Genomic DNA, 18760 nt, shown 5'->3' with positions numbered 1-18760 from the left:
TTAGTTTGGAGAAACTTCTATATCATATATGTTAATTATCTAACAACTGTTAAAATTTGTTATTGAAAGTGACAATTATGTGAAATTTCAGAAAACTAATTGTTCTTTTGCATAAGTTGTGTTGGAAGGCATCAGACAAACACTAGCCATACATGAGTAAGAGAGCATGAATCTGTTAAGAAAAAGTGGAATATTAAATTAACAAGGTCAATATTTTAAGCCATGACGTGTATTCCTTTTTTTCTTTTTTAACAATTATTTGTAGTGTATTTGCTGGCTGCCAGATTCCATACCCCAAACGAGAATTCCTTAATGAAGATGAACCTGAAGAGAAAGGTGACAAGGTATAAACTGCATGGTATACTTTGCCCCTTGCAGAGAAGAAGGGAGACATAAAGAGAATTTAGGGAAGTATAATCTAGTAATTCCTATATTTTTAATTGCCTTTTATGTTATTGTTTTTACTTTACTTTCTAGGGAAGATTAGGGTTTGTAGGTGTACCTTGAAATTTGAGGTAAAATAAGCTTGCAGATAAATGAGCTACCTGGTGAACTTCCTGGGTTGTTTTATAGCCCGTTCTATGGCTGATTCCTAATTCTTGCTGCTTTGTTTGTTCTGTGTCAGCACCATCACTTCAGGCAGGCTGGCTTTTCAAAGCATCGCTATTTTCTTTATCTTAACTGGCTAGATCAGCCTTCTCCCCACACTCTACTTTCCCAGAATCGGGATAGAAAGATGTATAGCTGTTTTAATGAGTGCAGAGCTATTTCCTGTGTGCTTTCTGGTCGATGGTGGGATGTCAGTGACTGATATGAATGGCTATTGTGTAGACTCAGTGAACTTTAGGGAATGAGGTATGTCCTCATGTGGTGCTTTGACCTTTGGGGGACGCTGCATTCCCTGGCTGCTCCATTCACTTTGGTGTCTCACATAGGTTCCTCCCCAGATTGGTCAGCAGTCACAAGCGCATATCAGATAATGAAACTTACTGCAAACTTAGTTTCGTGCCAGCATACTTATTTTTTTCCTTAAAAGAACCAGCCACAGCAACAAAACCAGCATCAGCAGCCAACAGCCCCCCCACAGCAGGCAGCAGCCCCTCCACCCGCACCACCGCCCCCGCAGCAGAACAGCGCCCAGACCAATGGCACCGCAGGAGGGGCTGCAGCTGCGGGCACCGGGCCAGGGATGCAGCACGGCCAGGATGCTGGCCTCAGCCAGGTGCCACCCAGCAAGAAGCCACGGCTGGGGCCTTCAGGCGCAAGCTCTGGTGGACCTGTTATTCAGTCAGATTATCAGGTACTCCTGAATTTTGTTCTTTTCTAGGGTCATGTTTTATGAAATGGGAAATGTTTATTACAGACACTTCAACTCTAGAGTTTGACTATACAAACTGTACAATCCTATATCTAGGGCATTATATGAAAATGAGGGCTTTTATCATATTTCATGGAATTGAAAGATATTTTGTTTCCTGACTCATTTATCCTGATATCCTAAGGGGGGAAATTGAGGAGGCAGATGCTTCCCTCCTCAATGAAAATGTCATCATTTTACCTTTTATAGCTTTCTAAGAACTTTGTTTGGATCAGGAAAAATATATCTCCAGAAGCAGATAAGCAATTGAAAGAGAGGGAGGCAGCACCTTAGGCTTACTTTGGACAAAATAAGGAGCATATTTTAGAAAGATTTGCTTTCAGTGGGAGGAGATAATCAGTAAGTAACCACATAGGTATAGAAGTGAAAGGGGTAAGATTGTGACTTCTCAGAAATAATTGTTAAGCCTTGTTTTAATTTGCTAAAAGCTGCTGGGAGCAATATATCAGAAATTGGTTAACTTTTACAATGAGGATTTATTAGAGTAAAAGCTTATAGTTCTGGGTGCGGATGTGATCAAGTGGTTGAGTGCCTGCTTGCCAAATGGAAGGTCACAGGTTTGGTTCCCCGTGCCTCCTAAAAACAAACAAACAAGGAAACAAAGGAAAGAATCAACTCAGGGGAGCCATTGTGGCTCAGTGGTTGAGCGCTGCTTCACACATATAGGTCCCAGGTTCATTTCCTGGCCCTGGTACCTCAAACAAGACAAAAACAAATAACAAAAACAAAAACAAAAGCTTATAGTTCTGAGGCCATGAAAGTGTCCAAATCAAGGTATCATCAGGAGATCCTTTCTCCCCAAGCTGCAGCTGTGGGTGATCAGGTACATGGCAGTGTCCTGTCATCTCTCCCCTCTCCTCTGGGCCTCACTACTTTCAGCTTCTGGATAAAGTGGCTTCCTCTCAGCTTCTGTATACCATTGATTTCACCTTCTGACTCCCAGGGCCTTCTCTCTGAGCTTCTGAAATCCTCTCTGTCTCTTTGGCTTTTTGCTGTGTCAATGGATTTTTATTCCTCTGGTTATAAAGGACACCAGTAAGAGGATTAAGACCCATCCTGGGTCATGCCTTCTAATCAGAGGCCCTTAACTAAAGTAATTTAGTCAAAAGTTCCCATCTATAATAGGTTTACATGTGCAGGAATGGATTAACTTAAGAACATAATTTTCTGTGATCCACAAAAGCTTCAACTGCCACAAGTCTCACTAAAAATGAGGAGAGAACTTCCAGGAAGATGGTGGAGTAGGTGGCTGCATGACTCCCTCCTTTACCAAACACATCTAGTGGATAGGCACTAGTGGATAGGTTTTGAAACAATTGCTCTGGAGTTCCAGAGCTCAGGGGAGCACTGTATAGCATCCAGAGAATAGTGGGTCAAAGAGACCAAAGACTGTGGTAAAAGACTGTGAGCTTCTTGCTTGGTGGTGGTGATCAATGCCCAATCTCCCACTCTCAAGGCAAGCACCCTGGAGTCAGATCCAGTCCCTGCCTGGCTGGCTACTGCAGAAGTCCTCCTCCCTAAGTACAGAGTGGGACACAGCCCAGTACTGATCCAGCTTTTGGCCAGGAAATTTAGACCACTGGGCCCCACTGTTTTAGCCTGTTCCAGACAGGCATTGTCACACCATTGTTTCAACCCTATGTCAGAGGCAGAGGTCTAAAAACACCCTGCCTTTTTAGGACTGTGGGGAACAGGGTGCTGAAGAGTGCCTTCTGCTGAGCAGGCCAGGAAAGTATACCTTCTGGGGCCAACAAAAAGGGGTTTTGGCAAAGAGTTCCATCTGCTGAGCAGGCCAGGAAAGCACAGTCTTTAGAAGCTGAAAAAAGGCTTTTTTGTATCTGTCCTGACCTTCTCCCCAGGACCCTTTGGAACTAATCGTCATCCCATTTGTGGGTCCCTGGCCCTGTTTTGGCTAGGAAATATTGTCAAACCAAGTGTCAAAGAAGAGCCTTAACACAAAGCTACCAACAACAAAACCCTAGCTGAGAGAGAGAAACCACCCTTCAGAGTAAATTCATCAAGATAAGCAGCTGTCCAGACATCAGCAAAAAATTACAAGCCATACAAAGAAACAGGAAGATATGGCCCAAAGGATATTTGAAACAACTAATCAAAGATGTTCAAATAAATCTAAATCAATTCAAGGATATCAAGGAAAATATGGCTAAAGAGATAAAAGATATTAAGAAGAAAAGGATAGAGAAAAAAATAGTAAAAAATTGAGCAAGATCTCAGAGAACTGAGTGACAGCATGGAGTACACAGACATACATGTTATGGCATATATGACACTGCATTTTTTCATACCCCAGCCCTTCCTGCTCTTTCCACCACTCCCAACATTAGCAGCATTCCAGAATGGTTAAAACTGTAAGCTGCTGTAACCCATAACTGATCAACAGATCTTGTACTAGAATGTTTCACCTGTTTTTCTGGAAGGCTGCTATGATATCTGTTTTCTCCAAATTGCCTGACTACTCCTGTATCAGTAAACCTTTCCACCAACATATAACTTCTTCTGCCCTGCAGAAAACATCTGTTCCTTTAGGACTTGTCTCCTGTAAGTAATACTCATCTCCCATGTGCCTTGATAATTATTGTCAAATCATGTACCTTTGGCAATGCACTACATTCTTTAGAAGATAGCTCCACCTCAGTTGTAAATGTAGAATGCCCCATAAAAGACCCCTCTCCATTGGCAATAAGTGCAGCCGATCAAGCTCAGAAAATAACTGTCTCTGAACTTGCCAAGCTGGACTTCTATGAGTCTTTCTTTGATCTGATGTTTCTACTTCATTTCGGTGGGAAGTTATCATTTTTACACAGCTCCTTGTCATACTCAGGACACATGTTATGGGAGTCCCAGAAGGAGAAGAGAAGGGAAAAGGGCAGAAAGATATTTGAGAAAATAATGACTGAAAATTTCCCAACTCTTAAGAAAGATGTAAATATCCATATCGAAGAAGCACAACATACTCAAAACAGAATAAATCCAAAAAGACCTATTCAAGTCCCACTAGTCAGAACATCAAATGCCAAAGATAAAGAGGAATACTGAAAGCAGCAAGAGAAAAATGATGTGTCACAAGAAAAAGGCAATAAGATTAAATACCAATTTCTCAGAGAAACCATGGGAGTGAGAAGACACTGGTATGATATATTTAAGGTACTAAAAGAGAAAAATTGCCAGCTAAGAATTCTGTATCCAGCAAAACTGCCCTTCAAGAATGAGGGAGAGTTTAAAATATTCACAGAGGGAAACGGACTTTGGCCCAGTGGTTAGGGCGTCCGTCTACCATATGGGAGGTCCGCGGTTCAAACCCCGGGCCTCCTTGACCCGTGTGGAGCTGGCCATGCGCAGTGCTGATGCGCGCAAGGAGTGCCGTGCCACGCAAGGGTGTCCCCCGCGTGGGGGAGCCCCACGCGCAAGGAGTGCGCCCATGAGGAAAACCGCCCAGCGTGAAAAGAGAGAGCAGCCTGCCCAGGAATGGCGCCGCCCACACTTCCCGTACCGCTGACAACAACAGAAGCGGACAAAGAAACAAGACGCAGCAAATAGACACCAAGAACAGACAACCAGACAACCAGGGGAGGGGGGGAAATTAAATAAATAAATAAATCTTTAAAAAAAAAAAAAATTCACAGAGAAACAGAAACTGAAAGAGTTAATCAACAAGAGACCTGCCCTATAAGAAATACTAAAGAGAGTTCTGCAGACTGAAAGGAAAAGACAGGAGAGAGAGGTTTGGAAGAGAGTATAGAAATGAAGAATATTACTAAGGGTAACTAAATGGGTAAAAAGAGAGACAAAAATAAGATATAATACATATAAGATGCAAAGGATAAAAATAGTTGAAGTACTGCCTTTACAGTAATAACATTTAGTGTTAATGGATTAAACTCTCCAATTAAGACATTTGACAGAATAGATAAAGAAAGTATAATCCATCTATGTGTTGTCTACAAGCACCTTCGACCCAAGGACGCAAATAGGTTGAAAGTGAAGCAATGGAAAAAGATATTCCACACAAACAGTAACCAAAAAAAGAGCTGGGGAGAAGCTATACTAATATTGGACAAAATAGACTTTAAAGGCAAAAGTGTTATAAGAGACAAAGAACAACACTATATATCACTAAAAGAAGCAATCTGCCAGGAAGAAAGAAAATTGTAAGTATCTATGCACCTAATCAGGGTACCCAAAATACATGAGGCAAACACTGGCAAAACTGAAAGGAGAAATAAACGTCTGTATAATAATAGTTGGAGACTTCAGTACACCACTGTCGTTAATAGATAGAACATCTAGATAGAGAATCAAAATGAAACTGAAAACTTGAATAATAATATAACTGAACTAGACCTAACAGATATATACAGAACATTGTACCCCAAAGCAGCAGGATATACATTCTTCTCAAGTGCTCATGGATCATTATCAGGATAGATCACATGTTGGGTCACACACAAAAAAAGTCTCAATAAATTTAAATAGATTGAAATTATATAAAGCACTTACTCTGACCATAATGGAATGAAGCTGGAAATCAATACCATGTGGTGGACTGAAAAATTCACAAAGATATGGAGGTTAAACAATACACTTTTGAACATTCAGTGAGTCAAAGAAGAAATTGCAAGAGAAATCAATAAATATCTTGAGACAAATGAAAACTAGAAGACAACATATCAAAACTTATGGGATGTAGTGGAGACAATGCTGAGAGGGAATGTATAACCTTAAATGCCTACATTAAAAAAGAAGAAAGAGCTAAAATCAAAGACCTAATTGCACACCTGAAAGAACTAGAAAAAGAGCAACTAATCCCAAAGAAAGCAGAAGGAAAGAAATAACAAAGCTTAGAGCAGAAATATATGTATTTGAGAATAATATATAGAATTAATAAAACCAAAAGTTGGTTCTTTGAGAAGATCAACAAATTGACAGACCCTTAGCTAGACTGACAAAAAGAGATAGGATGCAATAAATAAAAAATGAGAGGGGGGACATTACTACTGACCCCACAAAAATATAAAGGATCATAAGAGGATAATATGAATAACTGTATGCCAACATATTACACAACTTATATGAAATGGGCAAATTCCTAGAAACACATTAGCAGAAGAAATTGAAAAAGACCTCAACATACTAATTACAAGTAAGGAGATTGAATCAGTCATCAGAAACCTCCCAACAAAGAAAAGCCCAGGACCAGATGGCTTCCTAGGTGAATAAACAAATCATTTAAAGAATTAATACCAATTCTGCCCAAACTCTTCCAGAAAATTGAAGAGGAGGGAATACTACCTAATTCAATCGATGAAGCCAACATCACCCTAATACCAAAGCCAGATAAAGATACTATAAGAAAAAAAAAATTACAGACCAAATTTCTCTAATTAATATAGATGCAAAAATCCTCAACAAAATACTTGCTAACCTAGTCCTAAAGCACATTTAAAATTTTATATACTAAAATCAATAGGATCAGTTGGAAATTAATCCAGGTATGCAAGGTATGATTTTCAACATAAGAAAATCAATTAATATACGACATTAATAGCATGAAGGGAAAAAAATCACATGTCCATTTCAGTTAATGCAGAAAAGGCATTTGACAAAACCCATCACCACTTCTTCATAAAAAACACTTAGAAAACTAAAAATAGAAGAAAACTTCCTCCACATGATAAAGGGCATATTGGACAAACCTACACCTGACGTCATTCTCAATGGTGAAAGACTAAAAGCTTTTCCTCTAAATCAGGAACAAGACAAGGGTGCCCACAGTCACCACTGCTTTTCAGCATTGAACTGGAAGGTGTAGCCAGAGCAGTTCGGGAAGAAAAAGAAATAAAATGCATCTACTCTGAAATGAAAGAAGTAAAACTTTTTTGGAGATGGCATGGTCTTATATATAGAAAAATCCTGAAAAATCCACAATAAAGCTACTTGATCTAATAAATCAATTCAGCAAAGCGGTAGGTGTACGATATCAACACCCATAAATTAGTAGTGTTTCTATACAATAAAAATGAATGATCTGAAGAGGAAATAAGAAAATAATTATATTTACTACCGCAACTAAAAGAATCAGATATCTAGGAGTAAATTTAACCAAGGATGTAAAGGAACTGTACTCAGAAAACTACAGAAACATTACTGAAAGAAATCAAAGAAGACCTAAATAAATGGAAAGACATTCTTTATACATGTATTGTTAAGATGTCAGTTCTACCCAATTGATTTATAGAGTCAATGCAATCCCAATTATATTCCAACAATCTACTTTGCTGCGGTGGAAAAGCCAATTATCAAATTTATTTGTAAGGGTAAGGGGTCCCAAATAGCCAAATTTAGCTTGAGGGAATGGATGTGGCTCAAGCAGTTGGGTACCTGCCTCCCACATGAGAGGTCCCTGGTTCAGTGTTCAGTGCCTCCTAAAGAGTACAAGCAAACAATGAGTGGACACAGCAAGCAGACACAGCGAGTAGACAGACAAGGCAGCTATCTCAGGGGAAGGGGAAATAGATACTGCTTGAGAAAAAAGAATGAAGTTGGAGAACTCACATTTCCTGACTTTAAAGCATATTACAAAGGTACAGTGGTCCAGACAGCATGGTACTTGCATAAAGGTAGATATTTTGACCAAAGAATTGAATTGAGAGTTCAGAAATAAACACTCACATCTTTGGTCAAGGCTGCCAAGCCCATTCAACTCAGACAAAATAGTCCCTTTAACACATGGTGCTAGGAGAACTGGTATCCATATTCAAAAGAAAGAGGACCCCTATCTCACACCTTATATAAAAACTAACTCAAAATGGATCAAAGATCTAAACATAAGAGCTAAAACTATAAAACTCCTAGAAGAAAATACAAAGAAGCATCTTAAAATTCTTGTGATGGGCAATGGTTTCTTCAACCTTACATCCAAAGTACAGCAATAAATAAAAGATAAATGGAATCTCAAAATTGAAAACTTTTGTGCTTCAAAGGACTTTGTCAAGAAGGTGAAAAGGTGGCCTACTCAATGGGAGAAGATATTTGGAAACCATATATCCAATAAATGGTTGAATATCCAGAATATGTTTAAAAAATAAAAAAATTCAACAATAAAAAGCCAAACAACCCATCTAAAAATGGGTAAGACACTTGAATAGACATTTTTACAGAGAGAAACTACAAATGGTAAAACGCACATAAAAAGATTCTCAATGTCACTAGCTATTAGGGAAATGCCAATCAAAACAACAGTGAAATACAATTTCACACCTACTAGAAAGGCCACTATTAAAAAGTCAGAAAACTACAAGTGTTGGAGGGGATGTGAAGAAATAGGAATACTCATATACTGCTGGTGGGAATGTAAAATGGTGCAAACCAACAGTCCTCAGGAAGCTAAATATGAGTTGCCATATTATCTTGCATCCCATTACTAAGTATATACCCAGAACTGAAAGTTGGGTCATAAACAGACCTTTGCACATTGGTGTTCATAGCAGCATTATTCACAGTTGCCAAATGATGGAAGCAGTCCAAGTGTTCATCAACTGATGACTGGGTAAACAAAATGCGGTAAATACATAACATGAAATGAAGTCCTGATACATGGGACAACATGGATGAAGCTTGAAAACATTATGTTGAGTGGAATAAGCCAGGCACAGAAGGACAAATATTTTTTAATCTCACTAATATGAACTAATTATAATAAACAAACTCATAGATTTAGAATCTAATACAGGTTACCAGGAGTTAAAGAATGGAGGGGAGAGGGGGAATGGGGAGTTTATACTTAATTCATGCAGAATTTCTATTTAGGTTGAGTGTAAATGTTTGGAAATGGACAGAGGTATGGTAGCACATTATTGTGAGTATAATTAACAGTGCTGAATATAAATATGAATGTGGTTTTGAAAGGAGAAACTTTGGGTCATATGTAAGTTACCAGAGTGAAAGCTAGAGGATAAAAAAGTGGGATTGTATAACACAGTGAACCTTGTTGGGGACAATGACTGTGGTTAATAGTATAAATATAAGAATCTTCTTTCATGAATTATAGCAAATGTACATCACTATTACCAGGTGTTAATAAAAGGGTGGTATGTGGGAAATAATATACCTGATGCAAACCATGAACTATAGTTAATGTTTGAATATTCTTCATCATTTGTAACAAAGGTACCACACCAACGCTAAGTGTCAACAATAGGGGATTATAAGGGATATGGGGTTTTTCTTTTCAGAGTAACGAAAATGTTCTAAAATTGAATGTGGTGATGAATATACAACTCTGATTATACTGATAGCCATTGATTATACAATTTAGAAGGATGGTTTAGAGTGTGAGTGAATATATCTCAATAAAACTGCTTTAAAAAATGATTTTAAAACTAGAAAATACTTTTTTGATAAATATATATATATATATATTTTTTTAAAGATTTATTTTTATTTATTTAATTCCCCTCCCCTCTCCCGGTTGTCTGTTTTCTGTGTCTTTTTGCTGCATCTTGTTTCTTTGTTTCTTTGTCCGCTTCTGTTGTCGTCAGCAGCACGGGAAGTGTGGGCGGTGCCATTCCTCTGCAGGCTGCACTTTCCTTTGCGCTGGGCGGCTCTCCTTACGGGTGCACTCCTTGCGCGTGGGGCTCCCCTACACAGGGGACACCCCTGCGTGGCAGGCTGCACTTTCCTTCGCGCTGGGCGGCTCTCCTTATGGGTGCACTCCTTGCGCGTGGGGCTCCCCTACACAGGGGACACCCTTGCGTGGCAGGGCACTCTTTGCGCGCATCAGCACTGCGCATGGGCCAGCTCCACACGGGTCAAGGAGGCCCGGGGTTTGAACCGCGGACCTCCCATGTGGTAGACGGACGCCCTAACCACTGGTCCAAAGTCCGTTTCCCCTTTTTTGATATTAAGATAAAAAGAAAGCTACAATTGTTCTACTAATGCAGGAAATTTAAAAAAAGAAGCTAAGGACTGATATTTGGAGAAAGAAGTAAAAATACCCATTGTGAAAACTGTGGGAAATCTTGGGGGGGAAAAAAAACATTTTTAAGAGAGTAACAGGCTAAGAGAAGATTGAAGAAGAAGGGAAATTTTTAATGGAAGGTAAAAGAAAATTTTGAACCATAATCCCCCAGGGAACTGATTTAGGATGGAGAGAATAGAAAACAAAACCTTAGGCAAGGGAGCCATAAACTGGATAAACTGGAATAAACAGAAACATGAACAAAAACAACCTAATAAAGAACTGCCTAAACTGATTTCACAGTTTGAATACCTTAAACTAATCTGTTTTTATACACTACTTTTTTAAAAAGTTATTTTCCATGACCCAAAACAGAAACTCAGTTTGATCCACTGAAAACAGCTTGCTGTTTGGGTGGTAGTTGCAATCATATTTGAATTTTGTTATGAATTCAGTTTTTTCCCCAAACCTTAAATTTTAGTTCATTCCTATTATTTAAGAAACAAACCTTTACTATATAGTGGCTCATCTTTGTGTCTCTGATTATATTAACCTGATTATAGTTAATTATAGACAGATAAATAGTGCAACCCCCTCTCCCAATTCTTTCAAACTCAAGAGTTCTAACATTTTTCTTTGTCCTTCCTGTACTCTCTGCTTAAGCATAAATCTTACAGGGTATGTTTGAAATGGATAGATTTCTGAGCTATTTAGCTGGAGAGACTACCTTGGGGTGGGGTAGGAGAGTCCCATGACTCCTGATTTTCATCTCTTGTGTTACCAACCTGTTTGTTCTATGTCTAGTATTGAAGAGCTATTTTTTTTTTTTTTGCTAATCTGCCGTTTTAGTTTGCTACAAGCTACCAATGCAAAATACTAGAAATTGAATACAATGGGTATTAGATTAAAAGCTTACAATTCTCAAGGTGTGAAAATATCCAAATCAAGGCATCAGCAGAGATGCCATCTCACCGAAGGTCAGCTGCTGGCAATCCTGGACTCCTGCCACATGGCAAGGCACAGTGACAGCTAGTTTATGTTATGGTCTTTGCCTTCCATCTAACTTCTAATTTTGCCAAGGTCTCTGCTACTTTAAAGCAAGAATCTGCTTCCTTCCAGTTTACAATGCCACATCCACCATTTCTAAGTCCTCATCAGAAGTAACTTTAGGGTCCATATTTGTACCAGCAGTCTTCTCAAAGCAATCTAGGCCCGCTCTGTCAAGCATCTCACAGTTCCTTCAGAATCTGCCCTTAGCCATTTGTAAAATTATTTCAACATTTTTGGTATTTGCATAACAGCACCCCAATCTGGTACCAGTTTCTGTTTTAAATACCAGAAATGGGTTGGCTTTTACAATAGAAATTATTAGGGTAGAAGCATATATTTCTGAGGCTGTGAAAATGTCCAAATCAAGGCATCCTCAAAGATGCTGTCTCATCAAACGTCAGCTACAGACAGTCCTGGCCTTCTGCCACATGGCAAGGCAAAATGGTGGCTGGTCTCTACCTTCTCCATGAGCTCAGCTGTGGTCAGTCAGGCATTTGGCTTGTGTTTCGGCCTTCGGGATCCCCTCTCAGTCTCAGCCTCTGGGCTGCAGGCAACCCTGGAGTCCTCTCACACATGGCAGGGTAAGATGGCGGCTTTCTTTCTGTGTCCTCTCCTCAATTTACATAGGACTCCCGTTAAGGATTAAGATCCACCCTGGGTCCTGAAATTTAATTAAAGGCCCTTAACTGAAGCAGTCTAATCAGAAGTGATCTAATCAGAAGGGCCCCATCCACAATGGATTTATAGGCTCAGGAATGGGTTTGCTTTATGACAGGATTTTCTGGGTGCCACAAAAGACTCAAACCAGGACATCTGTTAAAAAATAATCATAGTCCCCTTTGCCTCATTGTATCCCTAAAAGGAAGATGGGTCACTAGAAGCTCTGTGGGAGATAACCATGAAAATTCAGACAGGGTTCCCCACTCTTGCCTTGTCTGCTCAAACCCACATGGTCTTATCTGAAAATACAGCCTGAAATGTGCTGCCAGTTCTTCTGCCAGTGTGCAAATGATTCAGGCTTTAGCAAATTGTACTAAGTGATCTGGCTTGAATGGATTGTGCACAATATCTACCCTACTAAATAAACAATGCTAGCTCTTTGTGTATAAAATAAAACTAAAATCTTCCCCCCCATCCCTCTCAAAAAAAAGTAATGATAGCCTAACAATTATAAGGCTTATCATTATCTTCTTTTTCCCTCACATTCCCAACTCTAGTAGGCCATTTCAGGAGTGTAAAACACCTTTGTAATTGGATTCAGTTTCACCATAAACACATTTTAAAATGAAAAGTTAATAGCTATGTTTCATAATATATGAACTAAATTATTAGGCTAATGTAATATTTTATTTTCTTATAGTTGATTCTCCCTGAGTTCCTTTTATCTCAATTTATTCAAGGCCAGACTTAATTTTTCTGTTAATGAGAACTTCTGACACTTTTCTAATGGGGTCCATTAGTAGAATTCCAGGGCTTTGTGATACTTCATCAGTGAATTGTAAACAAGTACAATTAAGTACAGTTAAACTAGGGACATTGGCGTTTTTCTCTAAAAAAAAAAAAAACTTATTAAAAAAGATACACTACAACACATTAGATTCTTATATGTCTACATTCTATTTTACAGCAAAATTGCCAGTAATGCCTTGTGAGTGGAAACACTTTTCATAACAAACGTCAAAATAAAACATGTAGTTAAAATTTGGAATTTTGAAAAGCTTCTTCTACCAACACAAGTTATCAGAGTTATGTAACTTGGTTGTTTTTAACCAAGACTATTTTATAACACTGTTGTCTCAGACCAGATGTTGCAAATCCAGTTTGGCAGCCTTTGCTTACTCAGGAGGGGACCTAGATTCCCTTCCTTAAACCCCAGTGCCACCTCAAGGTAATTATATTTTTAACTCCAAGCAATACCTTTATTAAGTACATTCACTCCCACTTTGCTTTAGAAAAGCCAACCTTCTGAATGCAGCCGAAGACACTAGCTCCAGTTATGCTTATGTTTAACCAGGCACCATGTTCTTATTCTATAGATGAATTTCCTTTTTTGTGTATTTTTTCATATTTGACTTTGGTACTCTGAAAATGACTGTCTCATTTAAAGTGATAGAAGCCTATTGAATTGAAATACTTTTGTCTCTGCCCTCTCGAGATCAGTCATATATGAAAATTGTTTTCCTCTAAATATTACTTGAAGTTTATAAAATACACTTACTGTTGCCACACGCTTTGGGCCTTGCATTGCTTTGTCTCACAGATGCTGCTGCTGCCACTCCACCTCTACCTCTGAAAACTCTTTTTCCCCTCAGCATGTTATCTTGATCACACCCCTGTGTAATTCATAATGAGAAACACCATGTCAGTCTACATTAGGAATACCAATGATTCGGTGTGCCAAATCAATTACTTTGCAGATCTCCATTATGTGAAAGGTTAAATCGCACCCCAGAATTGCTCATAAAAAACATATGTTTATGCTCTTATACTTATTAATACTTATCAATACTTTAAAGAGCCTAAGTTCCTCTTCTGCCTTTCCTTGCAAGTGTAACTTATCTCTCAAAGAAATCCAGCCAAACTTTGTGCCTGTCCGAACATGTGATTACAGTGGTAGTAGGCTGTGATCTCAAATAAGCAAAATGTATTAACAAGCCAACGTAACTCGGTGGACCTGAATTGGGAGCCTAATGATGAAAATGGCTCATTTCCCATTGCTATTGTGATTAACATCTTGAGCCATTCTCTTCTTACATCCTTAATTTCCTTGTCCTCTTCCTTCCAGCACTCCAGCTCACGCCTGAATTACCAAAGCAGCGCCCAGGGACCGTCTCAGTCCCAAAGCGCACTGGGCTACTCCTCCTCCTCCCAGCAGAGCGCGCAGTACCACGCCTCTCACCAGGCGCACCGGTACTGACCAGCGCAGCCCTCCCCGCGTGGACTCCAGCAATATGACGTCAGCATCGAAAAGAACCAAAAATGCAACCTACGATGCCGGTTTAAAACTCACACATATAGGAGGAAAACTTGATAAACTGAGCATTTTGCAGAACCGATAGCTCTTCTTTCTTAAAGAAGATTCTTGTGAAGTTTCCCCGACACCCTCCCCCTGCATGTGTTGCATTGTGATTTCTCTGATGAAGCGTCTGATCTAATCCCAGCACTTAACTTCTGTAACCTTCAGCATTTTTTGAAGAATTTCCTGGTGCACCTTTCTCATGCTGTAGCAATCACTATGATTTAGCTTTTCAAAGCTCTTTTAATAGGATTTTAATGTTTTAGAAACAGGATTCCAGTGGTGTATAGTTTTATACTACATGAACTGATTTAGCAACACAGGTAAAAATGCACCTTTTTAAGCACTACGTTGTTTTCACAAGATATAAACTGTTTTGCTCATGGAAGTCTCAAACAGAAACTTTTACTGTCCCAAAGTACTTTGCTATTATGTTTCTATTTATCTAGTTTCAGGGAAGGTCTGATAAAAGACAAGAGGTGGGACAGAGTGAACCTACAACCAAAAACAGCCTACACCTTTGCAGTTACTATGCTTTATGCTATGAAAAACTGAAGTATGTTGTAATTTTTATGTAATCTTTCATATGGAACTTAGTTCCCAGAATCACCATCTTATTCTGAACAGTATTCAACAATTAAGAATTATAATTTTAATCTTCATATAGCTAAATCTACCTTCAAAAAGGGTTCAAGAGTTTTGATGAAATACAGTCCTCTGGTGACCCGCACCAAAAAGCTGGAACAGAATATTAACTGCACTAAGATTTCTTGAAGGAGTAATGCTAATGAAAGGATGTATTACTTTCCTTTGAAAGAAAAGCTTTTAGTGTATATTTTACATAAAGTTGGCTTCACTAAAGAACTGTTGGTTTCTTCCCATCTGGGTCAACTTGAGTAACTTTCTTAAATAATCAAGGGTACTCAACTAGAAGCCTGCAAATCAAATTGCTTTTAAAATAAAGAAGCAGTGTTTGTTCTCCATTCATATTTGCATTAGACATAGAGTGACTATTTTTAAAGCATGTTAAAAATTTAGGTTTTATTCATGTTTGAAGTATGTATTATGTATGCATAATTTTGCTGTTGTTAGTGAAACAGTTCTATCAAGAATCTTTTCATTGCACTGAATGCTTTCCTTTGCCCCTAGGAGAAAATTTAATAATTGTGCCTAAAAACTACGGGCAGATAGTGTAAGACTATACTAGATAAAGTGAATTTTTGCATTTCCATTATCTATGAATTGGAGGCTGAGTTTTTCTTAGCCAGGTTAAGGCACCCTTTCCTCCCCAGAGTCAGAAGGTAATGTAAAGACTTAGAGCTCCCACTGTAATGTAAGGGGCAAGATACTTGTGTTCTGAATGCTACTACAGCACCAGCCTTGTTTTAAACATTTGTTTTCTTGAGCTAGAAGAATAGCTGATTACTGTATATGCAAATTTTATGCTTTTTTTCTTTTTTATTTTTTTAACTATTCTTTATGAACTTATCTACCTGGTTATGATACTCTGGGTCCATACACAAGTAACATAAGATTGAGACAGAAGCCAGTATACATTTTGCACTATTGATGTCACACCGTAGCCAGCAAGGGACCTTACTGATCTCAGCATAATAATGCTTATTAATAATAAAGACTGTATCGTGACATATCAAGACTGAAGATGAAACAGTTGACATGCTCCATTGGATGGAATTTCTGATTGTCTCCATGATAGTTTACCCCTTCCATTTTAAAATAAGAACTGCATAGCCTTCTGTATAATGCACCTACCTGTGTAACATTCTACTCCGTACCCTGAAGTCTCCCTGTGTAGAGCTGTCATTCATCAGATGCTCATTGCACTCTCACCATGACCCAGCACTGCGCTGGGTGTTAGACACAAAGGAAGGCCAAGACATACTTGTATTAAGGAGCTTATGACTGATTTAAGCTCTCCCAGGATGTCTGTGCTATAGAATTGGCTTATAGGTAAAACCTTCTTAAAATATGAAGGTCCTTTAGTTTACTTCTAAACTAACTTGATGGAGTTATTATTCCCAGCTCTTCTTTATTGTAAACAGTGCCATGGAGGGTTCTCTATGCCTAGCCACCTTAGAGAAAGAGATTAAATATCAAAAAAGGCACTAATGTATATTGGAAATGTTCATGGCATCCTTTCAACTGGTTGGTTCTTATAGGCAGAACTACCAAGTGTTGTAGGAGATTACACTGAAAATAGAAGCTCTGTTCCTGCCCTCTATGGGAGTGTACATTTAATAAAAGACAAACCCAAATATATGTATAAACCAAAAAACCATGCCCTTTAATACTTTATAAGCAACTTTGACATACAATCCTTGTGATATGTACTTAAACATTCACAGGACACCCTAATTTCTTTGTATATAATGAATTTTACTGGCAGAACTGATATATAAAGTGTTAAGGAGATTTCGTCACTTCCTCACAGAACACTGGGCTCTCTAGGACATAGCCAGAAATTCCCATTACAGATGACTGGGTTTCTGGTCACTGCACTGGTACTGGCCCTTTTCTCCTCTGTTCTTGCCTCAGGGCTAATGATAAAATTTTTAAAAATAATTTTGGTAATTTCCTTTTCCCTATAAAGGGGAACAAAGCCTTTTACATTCATAAGGGCCCTAAAACTGCGGGACCTCTAAGGAAACTTGTGAAGCATTTGGAGGTTAAAATTTACCTTTGTGGTACCTAAATGACCATATTCCTCTTTGAAAATGTATTTAACACAGTCATATCCCTAGAGGGACATGGAACCACTCTTCTGTGGATATCTGCCACTCACGGCAAATTCCCAAACCAGGAAAGGCTATGGAAAAGAAGGAATGAATCAAAGTGAAAGTTTTTGGCTCTCCATATTACAACTCCATTTTAGAGTTAGCTTTCTGGTGAGATGTGTGTTTGGGAATAGGGATACTAGAGTTTCAGGCACTATGAGGTCAAGGGTAAGGCAGCTTGATTAGCAAGGCTGACACTATAGGCTGAAACAGTCCTCATGATGAAGTAGATCATGCAGTAACATACAAACACCAAGGACATGCCTATTTTTATATCTGTGTGGTTTTGAAACTTTAGGACATAGAATTTTGGCCTTCTGCACTACTCTTGTTTTTACAAAAAACAATTTAAGAATGGAAAGGGACAATGTTTACCTGCATGTTTGCTGCCTCGTTCACATTCCTGGTGAAGCAACTGCTAATTTTATGCATCTAAAATGATGCTGTCTTCTCTGCTAAAGGGTAAAGGAAAGAAATGTAGAATAATAATAATTGCAGCTTGAACTACTTTGAATAAATTGACAGCAGAAACTATACAATGAAGGAAGAACTCCATGATAATTATAAATTCTAACTAAATTCATTGTAAAGATGTCTTCGTAGGTCATTGAGAGGCCCTGCAATGGCAACCAGACCGGAGGAGGTTTGAAGGATTCGAGTCAAATCATCTTTTGTAGAAAGCAGAGCAGTTTAGGTCCCCATAATCTTCAAGAATAAACACAATTACCATAAAAAAAGTTCATTGTTTTAGGATTTTTAAAAAACATGTTGTACCTAAGGCCATACTTACTCTTCTATGCTATCACTGCAAAGGAGTGATATGTATTATATGAAAAAGAAAAATTCTTAATGCACTGTTATCTCCTAAATATTTAGTAAATTAATACTATTTAATTTTTTTAAGATTTGTCTGTGTAGACACTAAAAGTATTACACAAAATCTGGACCGAAGATGTCCTTTTTAACAACAGTTTAAAGTACTTTTTATATATGGTATGTAGTATATCCTTTCTAAACTGCCCTAGTTGGTATTTCCCATAATTCCTATTTGTGAAGTGTGCCTGTCTTCGTCTCCTTTTGCAGTAATTTTATGCACGCGCCGTTCTTTCTATAATGATATAGACAACTGTGTATGCTTTCTGTGCTCCGCTGCGAGGTGCACACTCTGAGCCAGCTGCACCCATCACAGGCCTGCTCCGTGGGGTGCAGGATGAGCTGCCGCTTTGGAGCTGAGTGTTTCTGCTTTTGAGTTGTCCTGCCATCCTTCTTGAAATGACTGTTAAAATTACATTGCATTTATTTTATATTCTTGGTTGTAATAAAATTTAATTGACTTTGTTTCTGTGTGAATTTTTAAAGTACTCTTGTAATTAGCTGTGGTGTTAAAATTTTTTTTTGGTGTTAAAATTAGAAGTTTTTAAGATTACACTTGTCTTGCAGAGTATAGTCTCCCCGTGATTTGCATTATGTTAGTTTATTCAGGATGCTTATGATGTCACAAAACCACAGAAGCAAGGCTTGCAAAAACCTCAGAAGTAAAATGA

The 18760-nt window shown here is 38.4% G+C and overlaps 1 protein-coding gene across 4 annotated transcripts in view; it reads left to right on the top strand.

Annotated features, from left to right (window-relative positions):
• Positions 1–18554, top strand: part of CDK19 (cyclin dependent kinase 19) — a 187550-nt gene extending 168996 nt beyond the window's left edge. For all 4 annotated transcript variants that reach the window (XM_004461208.4, XM_004461209.4, XM_023589590.3 and 1 more), the window contains 3 exons: positions 266–344; positions 1037–1300; positions 14191–18554. In XM_004461208.4, coding sequence (XP_004461265.1) covers positions 266–344; positions 1037–1300; positions 14191–14322 — 475 coding nt within the window. In that variant the 3' untranslated portion in view covers positions 14323–18554. The remainder of the gene's footprint in view (positions 1–265; positions 345–1036; positions 1301–14190) is intronic.
• Positions 18555–18760: the final 206 nt, after the last annotated feature.

Source organism: Dasypus novemcinctus, chromosome 11, assembly GCF_030445035.2.
Source record: "Dasypus novemcinctus isolate mDasNov1 chromosome 11, mDasNov1.1.hap2, whole genome shotgun sequence".
Classification (NCBI taxonomy): domain Eukaryota; kingdom Metazoa; phylum Chordata; class Mammalia; order Cingulata; family Dasypodidae; genus Dasypus; species Dasypus novemcinctus.
Note: the sequence above shows the minus strand (reverse complement) of the source record. Positions and strands in the feature narration are given on the sequence as shown.